General features: G+C 35.7%; 1 protein-coding gene and 1 long non-coding RNA gene across 3 annotated transcripts in view; one reads left to right on the plus strand and one right to left on the minus strand.

Moving 5' to 3' along the window:
- Window positions 1-18,292, minus strand: part of LOC311627276 — a 570,423-nt gene that overhangs the window by 205,344 nt on the left and 346,787 nt on the right. The window lies entirely within an intron of this gene.
- Window positions 1-18,292, plus strand: part of ANO3 (anoctamin 3) — a 189,120-nt gene that overhangs the window by 51,586 nt on the left and 119,242 nt on the right. The window contains exon 4 of one of the 2 annotated variants that reach the window (XM_084893600.1): window positions 399-517. In XM_084893600.1, the coding sequence (XP_084749726.1) occupies window positions 399-517 (119 nt within the window). Of the gene's footprint in view, window positions 1-398; window positions 518-10,713; window positions 10,825-18,292 lie in introns of those variants that run through there. The other variant, XM_084893601.1, reaches the window with a different exon arrangement.

Below are 18,292 nucleotides of genomic sequence, written 5' to 3' on the forward strand. Positions count from 1 at the left end.
TATCCACTGAGCCAAACTGGTTAGGGCATTGATATTGAATTCTTACAAATATCTCTACACTCAGGTGTAGAGATATAAAATATGCACGATTCTAATTTTATTTTTAAATAAAATTTGTATAATTCTAATTTTATTTTTAAAAAGTTGAAGTAAATTAAGTAGCAGAAATACATTTAATTTTCATGAAAGTTTCTTTAATGTTGGTATTAATCCACTAACAGGTGATGTCTCATCTTATTAAATTTTTTCGTTTACTTATTAAATGGGTGGATCATAAGAAAATTATACTTGGCTGAGCCGTGGGAAAATTTGGGGGGGAGGGGAAATTAGTCCATGTAAAGAGAGAGAAAAGGAAAAAGAATAAAACATGGATTTAATCATCTATGTCTCTTTTCTAGCCCTAGGAAAAGATAAGGATTACCTGGATGAATCAGAACATGCTAATTATGACCGATCTCGGCTAATTAAAGATTTTGTTCCCAAAGATGATTCTGAATCCAAGAAAAGATTGTCTAAGGTAAGGTAAATTAAACTATTAGTAAAGCCATTTAGAGATCATAACATCTAAAAGCTTTCAATTTTTTTCAGTAGTAATCTATACTGTGCTGGAAGGTGTAACACAGTCTAATGCACATATCTAAGAACTCAAAATTGAAAAATAATGTATAGACATCATGTTTATTTTATTATCCAAAATAATTTTATAAAATAATCTGAAATATAAAATTATTCAGTAATATCTTCTTTAGGGGGTTAATCCATCTTTTTTTTTTTCAGGTTTTTTGAAAGGCAGTATGGGTTTAATGAATACATGAGTTTTAGTATCAAATGGACCAATATTTGAATTCCACTTCCACTACTTAATATTTGTGTTAACTTGAGCAGGTTAAGCTCATTTAGCCTTTTTTCTCTGTTTGTAAAAACAGAATTATGTCTGCTTGACAAAAATCTTTGATGACTATGTGAGATAATCATATGCACGTATCTGGAGCATAGTAAAAGCTGTCTATATTGTTGGTTTGTATGACCTCACTGAAGTTTAGATCACTAACAAATGGGTAACTGGGTAGAGTTCAGTTTTAAAAGCCCTGGCTCCAGCAGTTGTACCATCCCTCAAAATCAAACTCTTCAAAGCTTCTGAGTGTGGTTGTTCAACACCCTTTTGATGTGTTCCAAGACAAATCCTGACTCATTCCAATTTTATTTTTTTCTTCTTATTTTTTATTTTTACTGATTAAAATATGAATGCTTTTGTAAACAAAATTTTCAGTTTAACACAAGGAATCATAGCTTTCATTGTCACTGCATGGCTAATAATCATATTTGTGAATACATCTTTCTCTGTGATGTTTGCTTTGGTTTGGCTTGGATTAATTTTGAAAATCCCTTTTCAGTCACCACCAAAACATTAGTGAAGAAATATGGCAGAATTTAAATATTACTATTACAAAAGAGACAAACTTTAATAAATATATGCTTGCGCCAAATTCCTTCTATCGTATTTGATTTGTTTAAAAGAGTCATTATTTTGTGCCAGTAATTATTAGATTATTCACAAGCCAGGGGTTGCTCTCCTTGTGTTTGCTTCATCTGTCTCTGTCTGATTAACACAATAGGTGTTCAGAGAGTTTTTATTATCTGTAAAGCATTGTTCCAAGTAGTTTGACAGGAGGAATTATAAGAAAAATTGAGTAAAAAGACATGTTGCTTCTTAAGATACATATATCTTCAGCAGAAAGACAAACACAATGCAGTTCAAAGAATTAGAAAATGAACTAAAATTAAATGAAATCTGTAGATCTGCTTCTCTAGGATTTACAGCCATCAGTGCTCCCCTCCATTTCATTTCTGCTCAACAGTAGTCATTTCCCAAATCTCACTGACTAAATTTGAACTTCAGAATATAAAATTAAGAAGAAATAGTTAAGCCTGCATGCATATTTTGGTTTTGACCAAAATAAAATAGGAGATGGTGTGTGATGATGGTAAAGGCCACAGTTGTTCAATTCAAGAAATTATAGTCTAATATCTTACTGAAACTATCTAATTGCATAATCTGCTATTGTATTTCTAGAACTACATCTGACTAGTTTCTGGGCATTGTCACATTGCATCTGTTTGAGACTTTGGTTTGTCAACCACTGTGTAAACATTTCCTGAATGATTTTGAGTTAGCATGGTGAATATTTTTTTTTGTAATCTACATACTGCTTATGATAATTTAGTAAACTGAGTATATCAGTAAGGCATTATACCAATTAATCTCGAAAACAATGAATTGTATCCTTAGAATATTTTGCTTCATGTCATGAACTTTTAGCATGTGTTATTTATTTATACTGAAATTCTTTAATATTTTAGACATGAAAAACATTTGTAATATTTAGATCTAATATGTGAAGTGATATTGATATAGTAATAGGACATGTTTTTTTATTTATTTGGAAGCTACTATATGCGAAGCTTGGTACTATAGGACAGAGAATCATGGTATACACAGTCAGGTTTTGCTGGCCAAGTGCTTGGATGCAGTTCAGAATGCATACAAATAAGTGAAGAAAGCTAACAGTCTGGAAATTAGAGATGACACTAAATATAGGATAAATCAAGATTTAGCTAGCCCAAAACTTTATATTAGAAGCCATATTTCAATATTTCATAGGCATTGTGATAGAAAATTGACTATAAGGACCTGAGCTAGATTTTTTTAAAAATCAAGAACATGAAGAAATGAAAACAATTTTTAAAAAATCTGAAGGAATAAGCAGCAACCAGAAACAGCTAGAAAGAAAAAAAAAACAACAACAGAGAAAATTCAAACTAGAAAGCAAGCTTTGGAATTGGAATTGGGTATTTGAAGATTCACAGAAAGCAAGTTGATTACTAGAAATCAGTGCAAATACATCTTCCATTCAGTTCATTGTTGTATATGGAATATTGAAGTCTCCACATCTAATATTCATCTATAATTTTAACCATTTTATCAAGATTAAACATCTGTATGAAATTACTTAATAGTGCCTGTCAAGTTGATATTTGTACCCTGCATCTATATCATTTCAACATATATATTTTTAAAAATACATGCATTTTCTAGTTAAGCTTGAAAGAAAGCTTGAAAGACAAATGTCATTGCTTTTAAGTGAGATAGAGTTTTTACCATATAAATAAAGACAATTTAAAAGAGTAAATTGGCCACAGTTCTTTTTTTTTCTGTATCCACTCTATTTTTAATGAGATTTTGCAGCAACTCTCAAAATGTGGAAAACTGTTGAACTGGTCTTGAGTCTTGTTTTAACCAGTAGACTGCTGCGGAAGTAAAATGTGCCAGTGCTGAACTTTATACTTTAAATACCTTGCATTCCCATTCTTTCCTTGGGACTCTGCTTCCACCATGTGAATAAGTCAGAGCCAGTCTGAAGGAGGATGAGACCATGTGGACCAGCACCTAGTAAGCTCAGCTGCCCAATTCAGGCAGAGATGTGAGAAAATTCATTGGCACTGGCCAGCATGACTCAGTGGTTGAGCGTTGACCTATGAACCAGGAGGTCAAAGTTTGATTCCCAGTCAGGGCACATACTCAAGTTGCAGGCTCCATCCCATGTGGGGTGTGCAGGAGGCAACTGAACAATGATTCTCTCTCCTCATTGATGTTTCTATTTCTCTCTCCCTCTCTGAAATATATATTTATAAATTCAGTGACAAAACCCAGAAAACACAGACTCATGAAAAAGCCCAGAACTACCTACCCAAATTAACCCTATCTACCCACAGAATCATGAGCTAAATAAAAAAGGTTTTTATTGGTTTGTTTCTCAGCAATAGCAAATGGAAACAATGATAGACGTTAAAAGCTAGCACCCTTGTTGGTACAAATGATTGCTAAGAAAAAGTGAATTATTTATCAGTTACTGGGAATATTTGCAAAATTGTCCCTGAGTTTTTTACAGCATCCTCATACTACCCATTAAACCTAAATTGCATGGTATGTAGGCAATCTATCTAAAACTTTCTGAAATTAAAAACTTTATTTGCAAAACTGCTTTCTTTGTGATAACATTAAATCAGGAGAAAATTCCAAGATTACTTTTAATTGAATTACCTTTGCATAGTTAGCAACAGTCACAAACACCCAATAAAAAGAGTAAACTAATTTTTTAAAGGCAAGTTTATTTCTTTGAACATTTTGATACATATGTTCTGTCACAGCTGTGTGGATAAGAAATCCAGGAAACAAATTTGTAATGTTAAGAAAAGAGATAATAATTTTAGAAATTCATAGACTGGAGTAGCTGGGCTGTCTGTCTGCAAGCAAAGTTCTTAAATAGAGAGGGATTATTTTTAACATAATTTGAGCAAATATTGCCTTTCTCTGTCATAGTAACATGGAGAACACTGTGAATAGCACTTGAAGGTAAGGTCCTGTAGCCAACTGGATGATTCTCAGAAGCAAAAACTCTTCTCTGTCAAAGAGTCATGCTCTATCCAGTGTTTCCCAAAGTGTGGTAATGCATACCCCCAGGGGTACGGGAAGAGTTTGGTGGGGTTACACGTTGCACTGGAGTTTGGTGGGGATATGCACTGCACCGTGCTTAGCTGCGCCTAATTCTATGTTCTCATGAGTACAAGGGGTACTTAGCGTTACGAAAATTATAGAAGGGGTACACATATGTCAAAAGTTTGGGAAACACTGCTCCAACTGAGGCCTCTGGATGTGGACAATGAAAAAGAAATGTCTACAATTAATCTGGATTATAAAAAATGAACTTCTGAAGCAGAATCTATGATTTCTGTTGTAGCCATTAATGAGAAGTTTGCTGGTGCAACTCTTGGTATGCCAAAAATAACTACAGATGTTGTCAGTAATAAGTTTGGGAATATGAATCTATATTCCAAATGACAGTGATGTATCCTCTTACAGAATGTTGGATACCAGATTAGACAGAAGAGAGGTTATGGACTAGGAAAATATAGGCATGAATATTTTAGCAGTTTATTAAATTTCAATCACAAGCCCATTCAATTTGACTGTATCAAATTGGCTGGCTTTGGCAGATGATGTTCAGCTTTAACTCAGTTGATAACAAGAATAACTCTCTGTTAAGACTGGAAACAGTGATCATTGGGTGGAGAAGGTGAGAATGAGATGGCCTCTGGGGTCTTTTATAATGTGCCTTTCATGTGGGCTATTCCAAATTGGCTTTTGTAAATCAGCAATACAATTAATCATGGAAAGTTTGATAGATTTGACTATCAAGTGGGAGGCAGAGGTAAAAGTACCTATTAGTATTTAGATACTAATCAGTATCAAAATTACAGTAACATTTAAAAGTAAGATATAAATTTAACATGTGGAAATAAGCTGACATACTGGAATACAGATGTATATAATGATGGTTAATATTCTTGATGTGCAAAGATATCATAATAACATAATTAATAAATGTTAGAGTAAAAAAGTGTTGATAAACAATATAATTCTAACATGTAAAATGATTAGCAACACTAATAACTGCAGGCTGACTAGCAATACTAATAATCGCAGGCTGATGCTCTATCCACTGAGCCAAACCAGCTAGGGTGAAAATGCTCAGCATTGTATACAACACATTTTTATAGTGTTTATTACTGGATGGCAAAATTTAAGTGACATAAGTTTATTTCATCTATTCTTAATTTTAGGCCACATGTATTAGCGTATTCTTATTTCTATTTTTATATTTTACATGGCTAATAAATGACTGAGTTAAGATTTAAACTAAGATGATCCTGTTTCCCAAAAGTGTTTTTCTACTTTGTTACACTAGCAAGACAAGAGCAATTCAGGACTTTACTTCCTTAGTGTGGTAACCATCGTAGGTAGAATTTCATTTAGTCCCCTTAATATATTGATCACCTACACACCGGAGGATATGGTAAGCACTCTGTATGCCACATCTCATGTAATTGTCATAGTAACTCAATGAGAGTAGAGAGTAGAGGTCTCATATTACCAATGAAGGAAATAAATTTATGGGAAAAGGCAAATTTTGAGGCCATTTTCTGAGTTAGGTAGGAAGAGAGCTGGCTTGTATTATGTCCCTCCGACTCCAGAACCCTCTGCTTCTCTGACTCCAGTTCAATAGTCAACTGTAAGAACTAATCATTCCCATATATTAATCATTCCTTCCTAAAGCCCTACAACATTGCTCCAAAATAGGCAGCTCTGCATTCTAATAAGTGTGTGGCTAACTCACAATACTCTGGGAGTGGGTTGACCTGTTTGTAATTTACCCTTGTATCAATAAACAAAGAAAAGGAGATTAGGAATCTGCTACGAACTTAATACTAAACCTCAGCAAAAATAGTGAGACGGGAAAAGATGTGTATTCCTTGGGATTGCATAATAATCAACGCACTAAATATTTTCAACTGCATCTGCTGCACAGTATGGGAACTCTCCTTGTCAGTAAGAAGAAAAAAATAAAAAAAAACAGTCCACCCACTTCTTCCACAAAAGCCCTCGCAGCTGCCAACAGTTTTGTCTAGTGCAGAACACTAGGATATCAAAGTATGGAGGCATTTGAATTATTAGAGTAGATTTAGGTGAGGGATGAATATGCTGGTACAGATCTTTAGTTCCCTCCAAAACTATAGGGGGAAAATGTACCTGTCTGCTTAGGGAAGTCTTATTTCATAACAAATACAGGGAACCAACAAGATGCCATGCATGTTTTCTCTCTCCTGAGCTAAGATTTTGGTAATCAGACACTCAGCAGACTCCCCCAAACGCCAATCTGTGGGTTTTCTCCATGAGTGCTTAAGAGTTCCTTTTGGGAAATCTACCTCCTAAGCCTCCCTGGAAGACTTTTACTCTAAAGTGAGACCTGCAATAACGTGTCTGCAGAAATTTTACATGTTTTATGGCATGTGAAAGTAAATTCAATATATTAGTGTGTGAGCATACCAATTAAATTGTACAGATAATTGTTCTAGTTGATATGTAAACTTTTGATCAATGATAGGTTCACATTAAACTAATATTCTAACTGCTTAGACATGAAAGCAGCTAGAGAAGTCAGATCAAAACTAATGTCATTTGAAGACATGAAAAGTGAGAGCTACCTCATTAACCTGCCACCTCTAGATTATGGAGGTAACCCGGTAACCAGACCCTTCAGGTTATGCATATATCAGAAGGATCACAGAATTGAGAGTTGGCTAATATGCTAAGTATCCAACCATATGACCCATTGCTAATAGCGTGCAATAACCACCATGGGGCAGACACTCAACAAAGGAGCTGCCATGACATACACAGAAAAATGACACCACAGACCTGCCATTCACAGAACAACACTCAGCTTCCCCCAAGTGGGACACAGGCCCCGCCACCACCCCGGAGCAACAGCCCACCAAATTGCAGCCGATGCTGCTGAGACCCTTGTGGCTCAAAATGCAGCCCACAGCCCAGCCCAGCCCAGCCAGGAAATGGTGGCTGTGGATGCTGGGTAATGATGTCATGTATAAACTCCTGGCTTCCTCTCCCTAGTGACTAACATCTAGTCTCCTTGCAGTTTCTTCATCCCAGGAATAGGACTTGCTTTATAGCCAGGTGGAAATGTTTCACATTTTAACCAAATGCCTGTGAAGCATTTTCCCATGCCTCATTGCATTTGATCCTCACAGAAGTCCTGGAGTAAGTAGATAGGAGACTCAGTGGAATCCTATTTTCTTTTCATTAGCCAGAAAACAGATATTTAGAAAACTCAGAAAATTTACCTGACTGAAAAGAAGTAAGAATGGTGGACCTTGAAAATGCCTTCAGGTTTTCTCACTGCACAGAATATAGTCAAACACTGCTGCAGTTTAATATTTTACCCTTTGTTCTCCCTATGTGATCTACAGTGATAATCTGCTTTGTGTTGATATTTACTGCTGTGTTGCTGACAATTACCTGAAAAAGAAGTTGGGGTACTTCACTGGGCTGGAAAAAGTTTAGTTACATCAGAAAGCAGGTCTAATTAAGCAAGTTTATTCTCTATATATAAAAGGCTAGGTTGACTTGCACATGTTTGATACATTGAAACTCTTGCTGGCACCAATTTCAGGCATGTGTTTTGATCTGTTATTGTTGATCATGAATTTGGTTGACACTTCTATTATAGAGAAAGGGTGAATAGAGATATTAAAATATATCTTCTGCCCTAGCTAGTTTGGCTCAGTGGATAGAGAGTCGGCCTGTGGACTAAGAGGTCCCAGGTTAGATTCCAGTCAAGAGCTTATACCTTGGTTGCTGTCACATCCCCAGTAGGAGGTGTGCAGGAGGCAGCTGATGGATGTTTCTCTCTCATCAATGTTTCTAACTCTCTATCCCTCTCCCTTCCTCTTTGAAAAAAATATCAATAATATATATATATATATATATATATATACACACACACACACACACATATATATATCAATATATTGTATATATATATATATATATATATATAGAAATTCAATGCCAAATGACTAAATTAAAAAAAAATGTATATTTCTTCTAATTAATTTCCTTTCAATGTGCATGAATTCATGCACCAAGGCCTCTAGTTAATAATAATGATATTATTTAATAGTTACAACAGGTAATATTTGTTAAGGACCTTTCAGGGATTTTATTGATGACCTATATTATTTTAGCCTCACAGCAATTCAAAAAAGCTATGGTCGATTTACCCCCATTTTTTAGGTGAAGTAATGAAGACTTATGATGGCAAAGTGATCTCCCTGGTATCATATAGTTATGTAAGCAGTACCAGTAATTATATAGAAGCCACGGCAGTGTTAAGCATTGTGCTGTGCTATGTTGTATATAATGGAGGGATGAACAAGGGCTATAGCAGTGACAAGACAAGTATATCAGGTAGATAGAGAACCTGTGTGCATTACTGGGGAGCGATCATATGCATTAAGGACTATGCATATTGTGCTTTCCTTGATGTTTTATGCTCCAGAGAAAATATAATAAAATTGAGACTCCTGCATTCAGATCCTGATCAACTGTAAAATACCCCCTTCCCTGCTGCTTATAGCCCTTCCCCTGTTCATGTCCTTTTCCTCCCCTCACCTTGCCACCTTGCCAGGCAGACATCTTAGTCCCACCAAATGAGCCCATCAAAATAGTAATATTTTGCCCAGCCAGTGTGGTTCAGTGGCTGAGCATTAATCTATGAACCAGGAGGTCATGGTTTGATTTCCTGTCAGGGCGTATGCCCAGATTGCAGGCTTAATCCCTAGTAGGAGGCATGTAGGAGGCGTGCAATGATTCTCTCTCTCCCTCTCTGAAATCAATAAAAATATATTTTAAAAATTAATATTTTGAGCAGCTATTACTAATCTCAAAGGAAAATAATGTCAACAAATATAAAGTACTCTTGCCCAACCAATGTGGCTCGATTGAGCATTCTCCTTATCACCGAGAGGTCACTGGTGGGCTTCCTGGTGAGGGTTCATGCCGGGCTGTGGGCTCAATCCCCAGTAGGGGACATGCAGGAGACAGCTGATTGATGTTTCTCTCTCTCTCTCTCCCTCTCCCTTCCTCTGTCTCTAAAATCAACAAAAATATTTAAAAAAAATTAAGCACTTATTCATTAAATAATTTCTGATGCTTGTGGAATTAAAAATAAATTATTCTGTTGAGGTTTTTGCAAAATACCAATCAAGATTCCAGAGGAGGGTCCCTGTCATGGGCACCTATATGGTTTTATTAATCCCTTGATGCCACAAGCAATTTAAAAACAGAGATTGCAGTAATGGACCATTCATTGAAAAGTTTTGGAGTGTTGTGTGAAGTTACATTTTTCTACTTGTGAGCTTACTGGGAAATCAGTATTTAAGTCTGATGATTAACGTAAAGCCAAATCCATTAAGTGTCTTTTCAGTGCCAATTCCAGGTTGTCCTGTGGAGGCTTTCTTGACAGAAATACATGTCATTCTCCATTGCATCTCATCAAGTGCATGCTAACCATGAGGAGGGAGGAGGAAGGGGGTCAAGTTCAATTTCATTTATTTGTTTACTCATTTTTACATAACAATTACCCACTCATTTTCAGATCACAGTCACTTCATTGTATTCAGGTCAGAGCCAATACAATGTAATGCCAAGTTTCACAGATGCAGGATTTTTCAGAATTTGCAAAGGCTTGTATTATACTTTTCTCTAACAACAAGAAAATGAGATAATTTCCATGAAAAGCTGGAAAATATCTAAGAATTCCTACTGAACCCCACTCAGCTATCATACAGCATTACCTGGCTCACCAATAAAAATGTCTTACTTGTCAGTCCACTATTATTCAGACTGAAGCATACCTCCTACCTATTAATATTAACCTGCACAGCTCATTCAAATAACATAAGAAAGTGCAATGAATTATTAAACTTTGACAATAAAATTATCAAAATGTCGCTGACAATTGTACGGCTAAATGTCACCCAGGTGAATCACAGGTAGACACTTATAACCAATGACACATGAAGACGCCCCCCTACGACACCCCATTAGCAACCCTCTTAAAATAAGTCAGTAAAAAACAAGACAGATATTCTTCTAAAGAGATGAGTTGTCTTTAAAAAATTCATTATTCAGACTGAGGAGTTTAAAGAGTTGTCTAAAAACCCTCCAGTGACAAGCTTTGCACAGCATTCAATATGTAACACTCCCGCTGAGGGAAAAGAGGGGTGTGGAAGAGGGAACTTTCTGTTGTCATGCTGAACAGTGCTTTCAAGAAGACTGTCACTCCAGACTGTTGTCAGTAATGAAGGATTCCCAATGAGGCTGAGCCCAGAATTCTGACTCTGGTATGTTTCAAGTACATCAATCTGGGGATTCTACCTTACTTTTCTGTTTTCTTAAAAATACGTAGAGAAGCCATTTAAATAGTTGTTATTGATTTCAGAATTGGTGATGAGTGTATGTTATTTCAAATGTTAGAAATTTATCTTTAAAAATAAGAAATATATGATCTATATTTTAAGCCTTAGCTTGTCTTGCATGTCAAACAAATGCTGCCTCTCCAGTTTTGAGTGTTTTTAAATTCATTTGAATATTTTTACTTTCATTGAAATAGTTATTCCCAGATTCTACTCTAAAATTAGTTCTTGATTCATATATATATGTGTAATGGAATTGCTTGTGAAAGTACTTATTTTTGAAATGTTCTTAAGTTATTTTTATGCAAGATGTTTTAGTAAATAATTTCAAAGTAGAAAATCTGAGAAAAAAATATAAACAAAGTATATTTCATACCATTAAATGTTAAAATAAGTAATACGATTATGAAATTAACTGACTTAAGCCAGGGAACAAAAGGTTTTCAACATGCTGTCTTTACTTTCTCATGGCTTTAAAAGTGACGAGAAAATTAACTTTTTTTCCCATGCTGAAAGCTTTATTTTTATTTCTTTGTTTAAAAATGTCAACTGCTTTCCTTTGGGAATGAGAGTTTTAATTTCTAACCATGTATTCAAAGTTAGATATGAATAATCACTGGTATGGAAATGGGTCCTTTTCTTTTAAAAAAATAAGTATTTAAAATATTTCCTATATATGCTTAAAACATAAAAATCAGTGGGCAGGGAAGATATACTCATATTTATTCTCTATAAGTTACTTTCACTAAGAGGATTTGTAAAGTTCATATTTTTTAAAAATGTTTATTTCAGTGAGAATCGAACAGGAAACCAGTGTATGCCTCACCCCCGACCCTAGATGATTCTATTTAGAAAGGTTTGGCTTTAGTTTTCATTAGGCAAACCAGAAAACTTTAGCATTGGAGTAAATAAAAATGATAGTAGAGAGAACAATATAAGTTTAAAATACGGTACTTGGTACAATGCTTGTTATATTACAGAAATTCAGTCAATATATTTTCTCTCTTTTTAGTGCCCATTTAATGTTTTAAGAGAATTTCTATTCTTCCCATGCATATATGTTTTATCTGATGGTATCCATAGTCACACTTAATCCGGTTAATGTAGGTCAGGTAACTGGGGTGTTTTGAATCCAGTCTGAAGTCTTATCTTCAATGAATTTTCTATATTCTTTGTAATCCCATTGATAGCGTTGCCCAATGAACTATCTCTTTTCATGGGATATTTCAAATGTTCAAAATGAATGATTCCCCTTAAAGAAAACAACTAAAATCACTCTAAGAAAAATTCACATAAAAGGCAAAGTGTCCGATAAGTCATCCAGATCCATTCAATGTTTGAACATTCTTGAGAGAAAAATATAATTTTTCATAGTTCGACCTGATTTTAGCTGAATTAATACCCAACCATCAGTATGAAAGTAACTTTACATTTGAGGACTCTTTTCAGAGAAAATATGTGCTGCAAAATTATACTTAATGTTTATAAGAAATATGTATGTTTTAGAATGTTAAAAGCAAACTTAAAAACAACTGTCACAAGTTATGAGATTAAAATATTTTTAAATTTATTTTTGAACAATTTTGTGTCATTAAAAATTGTAGATTAATTTCAGTGATATTTAAGTTTCAAATCTCACATTCTAAGAAATTTATGCTGTGGCGACTTTTAAAGTATGTATGGTTTGGTTTCAAACAGATACTTTACAACAGTGGTTGTCCACTGTGAATATCAGAATCATCTGTAGTGTTTATTTCACTTACCAAATACTCTCCAGGTTCATCTCTAACAGATTCTCAGGTGATGTTGATGCTTGATGCTGCTGGTGCTGGTACCACATTTGAGAATCACTGCCTTATAATTCCCCTTAATGTCTCCATTGTACACTGCATTTTGAGAGATTGCCATGTGACAAAATCTATACTCGATCTCTATATAGATTTATTATTATTATTATTGATATTAGTCTCGATGAATAAAACAGGCAAAGTCCCTATTCTTGCGCTGCTCATAATCCAGTGGAGGAGGCATAAATAAATAAGTAAAACAACACATAAATCTTTCATTTGCCAGTTGTCAATACATGTGTCATTAAGTGGTGGAAGAAAAGGCTACTCAGGGTGATCAAGCAAGCAGCCTCTGAAAAATGAGAAGTCAGCTGAGGGAAGAGCAGGACAAAGAGGCATTCCAGGCATAGAGTTTGTCCTATGTGCCCGGGATGGAAAGAGCTTGGTGTATTTGAGAAACTGATGAATGGCCTGTGTGGCAGGAACAGAGACTCACTGCCAGGATGGCTGAAATGAGAGGAGAGAGAGAGGTAAGCAAGCACAATGGTGCAGGGGGACTAGGATGTGGGGGTTGCATTTTATTCCAATTTTAAAGGATTTTGAATACGTTTTTGTTTTTATAAGATCACCTGTATATGAGAGTGCAGGACCAGTGATAGAAGATGGATGGCTTTATAGCAGTTCAGCTGAAAAAATGATGGTGATTTAGTCAGGAATGGTGCAGATAGTAGGATACATCAGTTTCCAACATCAAAATGTGGAAATCACTTGGCTATCTAACCACAGAGGTAGCAGTTATATATATTATAAAAGCCCAGTGGCCATAATGCCGGAACGCTGGAACAACCAAATGACCGGTCACCAGTAGGTGCATTGATGGATCTCGCAGCACAGTGGGAGTCAGTCTGGGTCCTGACGGCATGGCGGGAGAGTGTCTAGGTCCAACAGTGCTGCAGGTCTGGGTCTCACGCAATTTTGAGCGCTGGGCCTCTAGTTTAAAAATAACAGTGGGGTTGATTCAAATTATATGGGAACATGGTGTGTCAAGGAAGTGGAGAAATAAAGAAAATAGCAAAGTTAAAAAGTGTGTGTTTGTGTGTGTGTGTGTGTGTGTGTGTGTGTGTGTGTGTGTGACAGAGGGGGGAGAGAGAGAGAGAGACAGAGAGAGAGAGAGAGAGAGAGAGAGAGAGAGAGAGAGAGAGAGAGAGAGAGAAATCGATTATAGTAGTAGTTTTATAAGTGATTTTTATTCCCTCTTATATGCAAATAAAGACTCGGTGCATGAAAATTTGTACAATGTGGGGGGCGGGGGGTGGGAGGAGTTCCCTTAGCCTGGTCTGTCCCCTCACACAGTCTGGGAACCCTCAGGGGATGTCCTACTGATGTCCTGCTAACCACAGAGGTAGCAGTTATCTATATTATAAAAGGCCAGTGGCCATAACACTGCAATTTTGCAGCCTGGCCTCCCTCTGAGGGATGAATTCTGGCCTCCCCCTGTTGGAGGCAACCCGGCAGATCATGGGAAAGCACCGGCCCCATCACCCTGGTGTTTTGCATTCTATAGGTTTGAACAAATGTATAATAACATATACCAATCATAGTATCATACAGATAATTTTACTGTTGTAAAAATCCTTGGTGCTCTGCTTATTTATCTCTTGATTCCTTCACTCCTTTCAGTAGTCACTGATTTTCATACTCTTTGTAGTTTTGCCTTTTCCAGAATGTCATACAATTGGAATCATGAAGTATGTCGCCTTTCAGATTGGCTTCTTTCAATTAGTAATATGCATTTAAGGTTTTTCCATCTCTTTTCAGAGCCTAATAACATCAATTTTTAGTGCTGAATAATATTCCACTGTCTGGGATGTACCACAGTTTACTCATTCACATACTAAAGGACATCTTGGTTGATTCAATTTGGCAGTTATGAATAGAGCCGCTGTAAACATCTTGTGTAGGTTTTTGTATTGACATAGCTTTTTTTACTTCTTTGGGTAAACACCAAGAATAACAATTGTTGATCATATGGCAAGAAAATGTGTAGATTTTAAGAAACCCCAAACTGTCTCACAAAATGACTGTACCTTTATTTTTTCCCCCACCAGTAATGTGTAAGAGTCTCTGTTGCTCCACATCTCACCAGCATTTGGTGATGTTAGTGTTCTAGATTTGGGCCACTGTAATAAATATTGTCATTTTAATTTATATTTCCCTGATGACATATGGTGGAGCATCTTTTCATATGTTTATTTGTCATATGTATGTCTTCTTTGGTGATTGTCTGCTAAGGCCTTTAGCCCAATTTTTAATCAGGTTGTTGCTTTGTGTGTTGTTGTTGTTTTTTCTATTCTGAGTTCTAAGAGTTCTTTTATATATTGAATAACAGTCTTCTAGACGACATGTATTTTGCAAATATTCCCCCCAGTTTGTGGTTAGTTTCTAATTTTCTTGATATTGAGTAGGATTCAGAGAGTAGGATTTTAATGAAGTCCAGTTCAGGAATTATTTCTTCACGGAGCATGTCTTCAGTATTACATCTTAAAATGTATCACCATATCCAAGGGCGTCTGTGTTCTCCTATGTTATTTTATAGGAGATTTATAGTTTTATATTTCACATTCAGGACCGTGATCCATTTTGTATTAATTTTTGTGAAATGTAAAGTCTGTGTCTAGATTTATTTTTTGCATTTGGATTTCCAGGTCCATCACCATTTGCTAATGATAACATAACACTTCTGAGTAAAGACTTCTTTCCCTGGACAGTCAGTATATCTTTGCTCTCAAAACACCTGCACTCAATCCTCTGATGGCACAAATCACACCAAATTGAAATTACTTGGCCTCCTATCTTTCTACCTGACTACATTACTCTCTCTTGAAGGATGATGACCATGGATTGTTTTTCTTTGTAATTAAATTAGCACCTTGACCAAAGCCTGACTCATAAGAGGGACTCATGGTGAACTTGTTAAATGAGTAAACATGGAAGAGAATTTTGGGAAAACATTGCAGTTTTAGGTGGAATAGAGTGATGAATGTGGCATTCAAGATCTAAGGCACTGAAGCTTGTGTTTCAAAGGGAATAGTTTTTAAGTAATTTTACATATAGGAATTTGTATCCGTAAAACTAGAGAGCTTAACATAGATGTAGGAAAAATGATATTCATTGCATTGTTATGAATTACAGCAAAGAATAATTTAGCCAAACAATCCTAAATATCCTTTAGTATAAGGCAAATCCATAATGACATAATCATAAAAAGAAAGGCGTTCAGCCTGGCCACGATGGCTCAGTAGTTGGGCATCTATGAACCAGAAGGTCATGCATGGTTCGATCCCCAGTCAGAGCACATCCCGGGTTGTGGGCCTGACCCTCAGTGGGGTATGTGCATGAAGTAGCCAATCAATGATTCTCTGTCATCATTGATATTTCTCTCTATCTCTCTCCCTCTCCCTTCCTCTCTGAAATTGACGAAAATTAAAAAAATAAATAAAAAGAAAGGTGTTCGGCTCTTTCAAAGTGTGATAAGTACATACCCCACCTGCACCACTAATCCTCCAGTGGGCCAATGGCACCACAAGAAATAAGATATTGGAATATTCAATTTCCAACCTTGGTTCTGGGATACTCTGACCTAGTGGATCTACTCTACCTGAGCTGCTGAGACCATCAAACCTCAGACACTCCTCCCTAAAAAGCAAGTAAAAGTTTAGGGAAGCCCAGTATCATGTATCCTTGATCTTATGTATTTCTTGCACATAAATAAGATAAAAATAACTCCTCACTCTCACTTGGAACAGCCTTTGTTATCTGCCTAACTTAAATGATACAAGATACAACTTTATGTATTAATGTAGATATGTATGATGAACTTTTCTTGTTGTTTTACCCAGGAAAAGTTTCTTTGGGGTTCAAGTGGAACTGACCATCTTTCCCTATCCGAAGATAGCCAATAGAACATGCCATCTATAATGACAGATATAGTTTTGGACAAGGTGTCTAAGCTGAATTCTACTCTGGGATGTTCTTCTTCTGAACAAAGCGGAAAGATATTCCTTCCCCAGATACAAGGAAAATGCTATTTTTAGAAGGTAGCAATGAGGCAAACAGAAAAACAAAAACAGAATTAAGAGGTAGAGATTTAATAGTTGAGATAGTGAGAATCATGAAGGCTATATTTGAATAATTTCTAAAACCTGCTGCTGTGGAAGCTATATAGCTCTATTTCTGGACTTTTTAGAGGTAGAGAGCTGAATAAATTTTACTATATGAACAGAAGAAGCCTTTGGGGGGGGAGGAGTTATGATTGATTTGCATTGGATTTCTATCATTTGGAGCTGAAGGAGTCCTGATTAACACAGATACTTGTAGCAAACAGGTAAATAAGAACAGGTTTTATATCCATCTATACATGTAAAAGGCTAATACACAAAGTGTCCCCCCAAGAGTTCCACCATGAGACTGGGAGTTCTATCATTCTCTAAGACATGTGCTGCCCACCAGGGGGCAGCACGGAATGAAAAAAGGCCCTGGCCAGCAGCCAGAAGGCCCCAATTGGTTCTGATCGCCAGCCAGGCCTAGGGACTATATATATAATTCCATGTGTGTCTGCATTCTATACTGAATTTTAAACATAATATACAATATATAAGCATATTCACATATATTTATATCTATATTTTGGGGATGGAAGAAAATGAGAGAAAGAAAACTGAACTTGTAATAGCAATTATCTTTGAGGTGTTTTGAGATGTTTTCTCTATATGTACTTACACTCTTTATTTTGTATTGATCATGCATTACTGGGGGGAAAAAGAAGAGTTGAGGAAAGTAAAAAATCTAGTTGAAAAAATGCCATAATTAAGAACAGAGGAAGGGTTTGGACAACTGGAGGAGCAGCATAAACAAAAGTCAGCCGGAACTAGATCATGTATGTGCAGTGGCCCAGGCACTTAAAAACTAAATATAGATATTTTATATGTGTATCTAGGAAAACTTGCTACTGAGAAATTATCTGACTTCAGATGTTTTTATATCTGTATATAAGGAAAATTTATATATGCATATGAACTCCATTTGTATTTATTCCATGTATTTTCTAAAAATATGTTTAATGTGTTTCCAAAAGACATGTATGCATCAATAAAGCAAATATTATTTAGGAAATTTATTAAAAAAAAAACCACAAGAGGGATTAAGTGGTTAGAAGAAAATGTTTTTAGGATTCTGAAATAGAAGCCTGTGGACTGACATTATCTAGAATTAAGTTTATAGGTTATTGTGTGTATTTGTGTTTTGTGGGTTTTTTGTTTTGTTTTGTTTTGTTTTTTTGTAATGTCACTTCATTGGAAAGCAATATTTTCAAAACTGTAAATGCTTGCCATAGGGATCAAAATGTTTGTATGTTTATATATGTAAATTTTCATCTTAGTCCTTCTTAGGTAAGCTTCTCTTCCTTTGATAACAAGAAAGTATTTGGGATACTGTCTTCAAGAGATTTCTCCTCCTGACATGTGATCTTGGGAGTTTAGCAGAGGCTACTGGCATTTTTTTATATCAAAGTGAAATGTTTTTCATTATTAAACATAAATAACCCATTTGTA

Source organism: Pipistrellus hanaki, assembly GCF_964339955.1.
Source record: "Pipistrellus hanaki genome assembly, chromosome: 9".
Taxonomy (NCBI): Eukaryota; Metazoa; Chordata; class Mammalia; order Chiroptera; family Vespertilionidae; genus Pipistrellus; species Pipistrellus hanaki.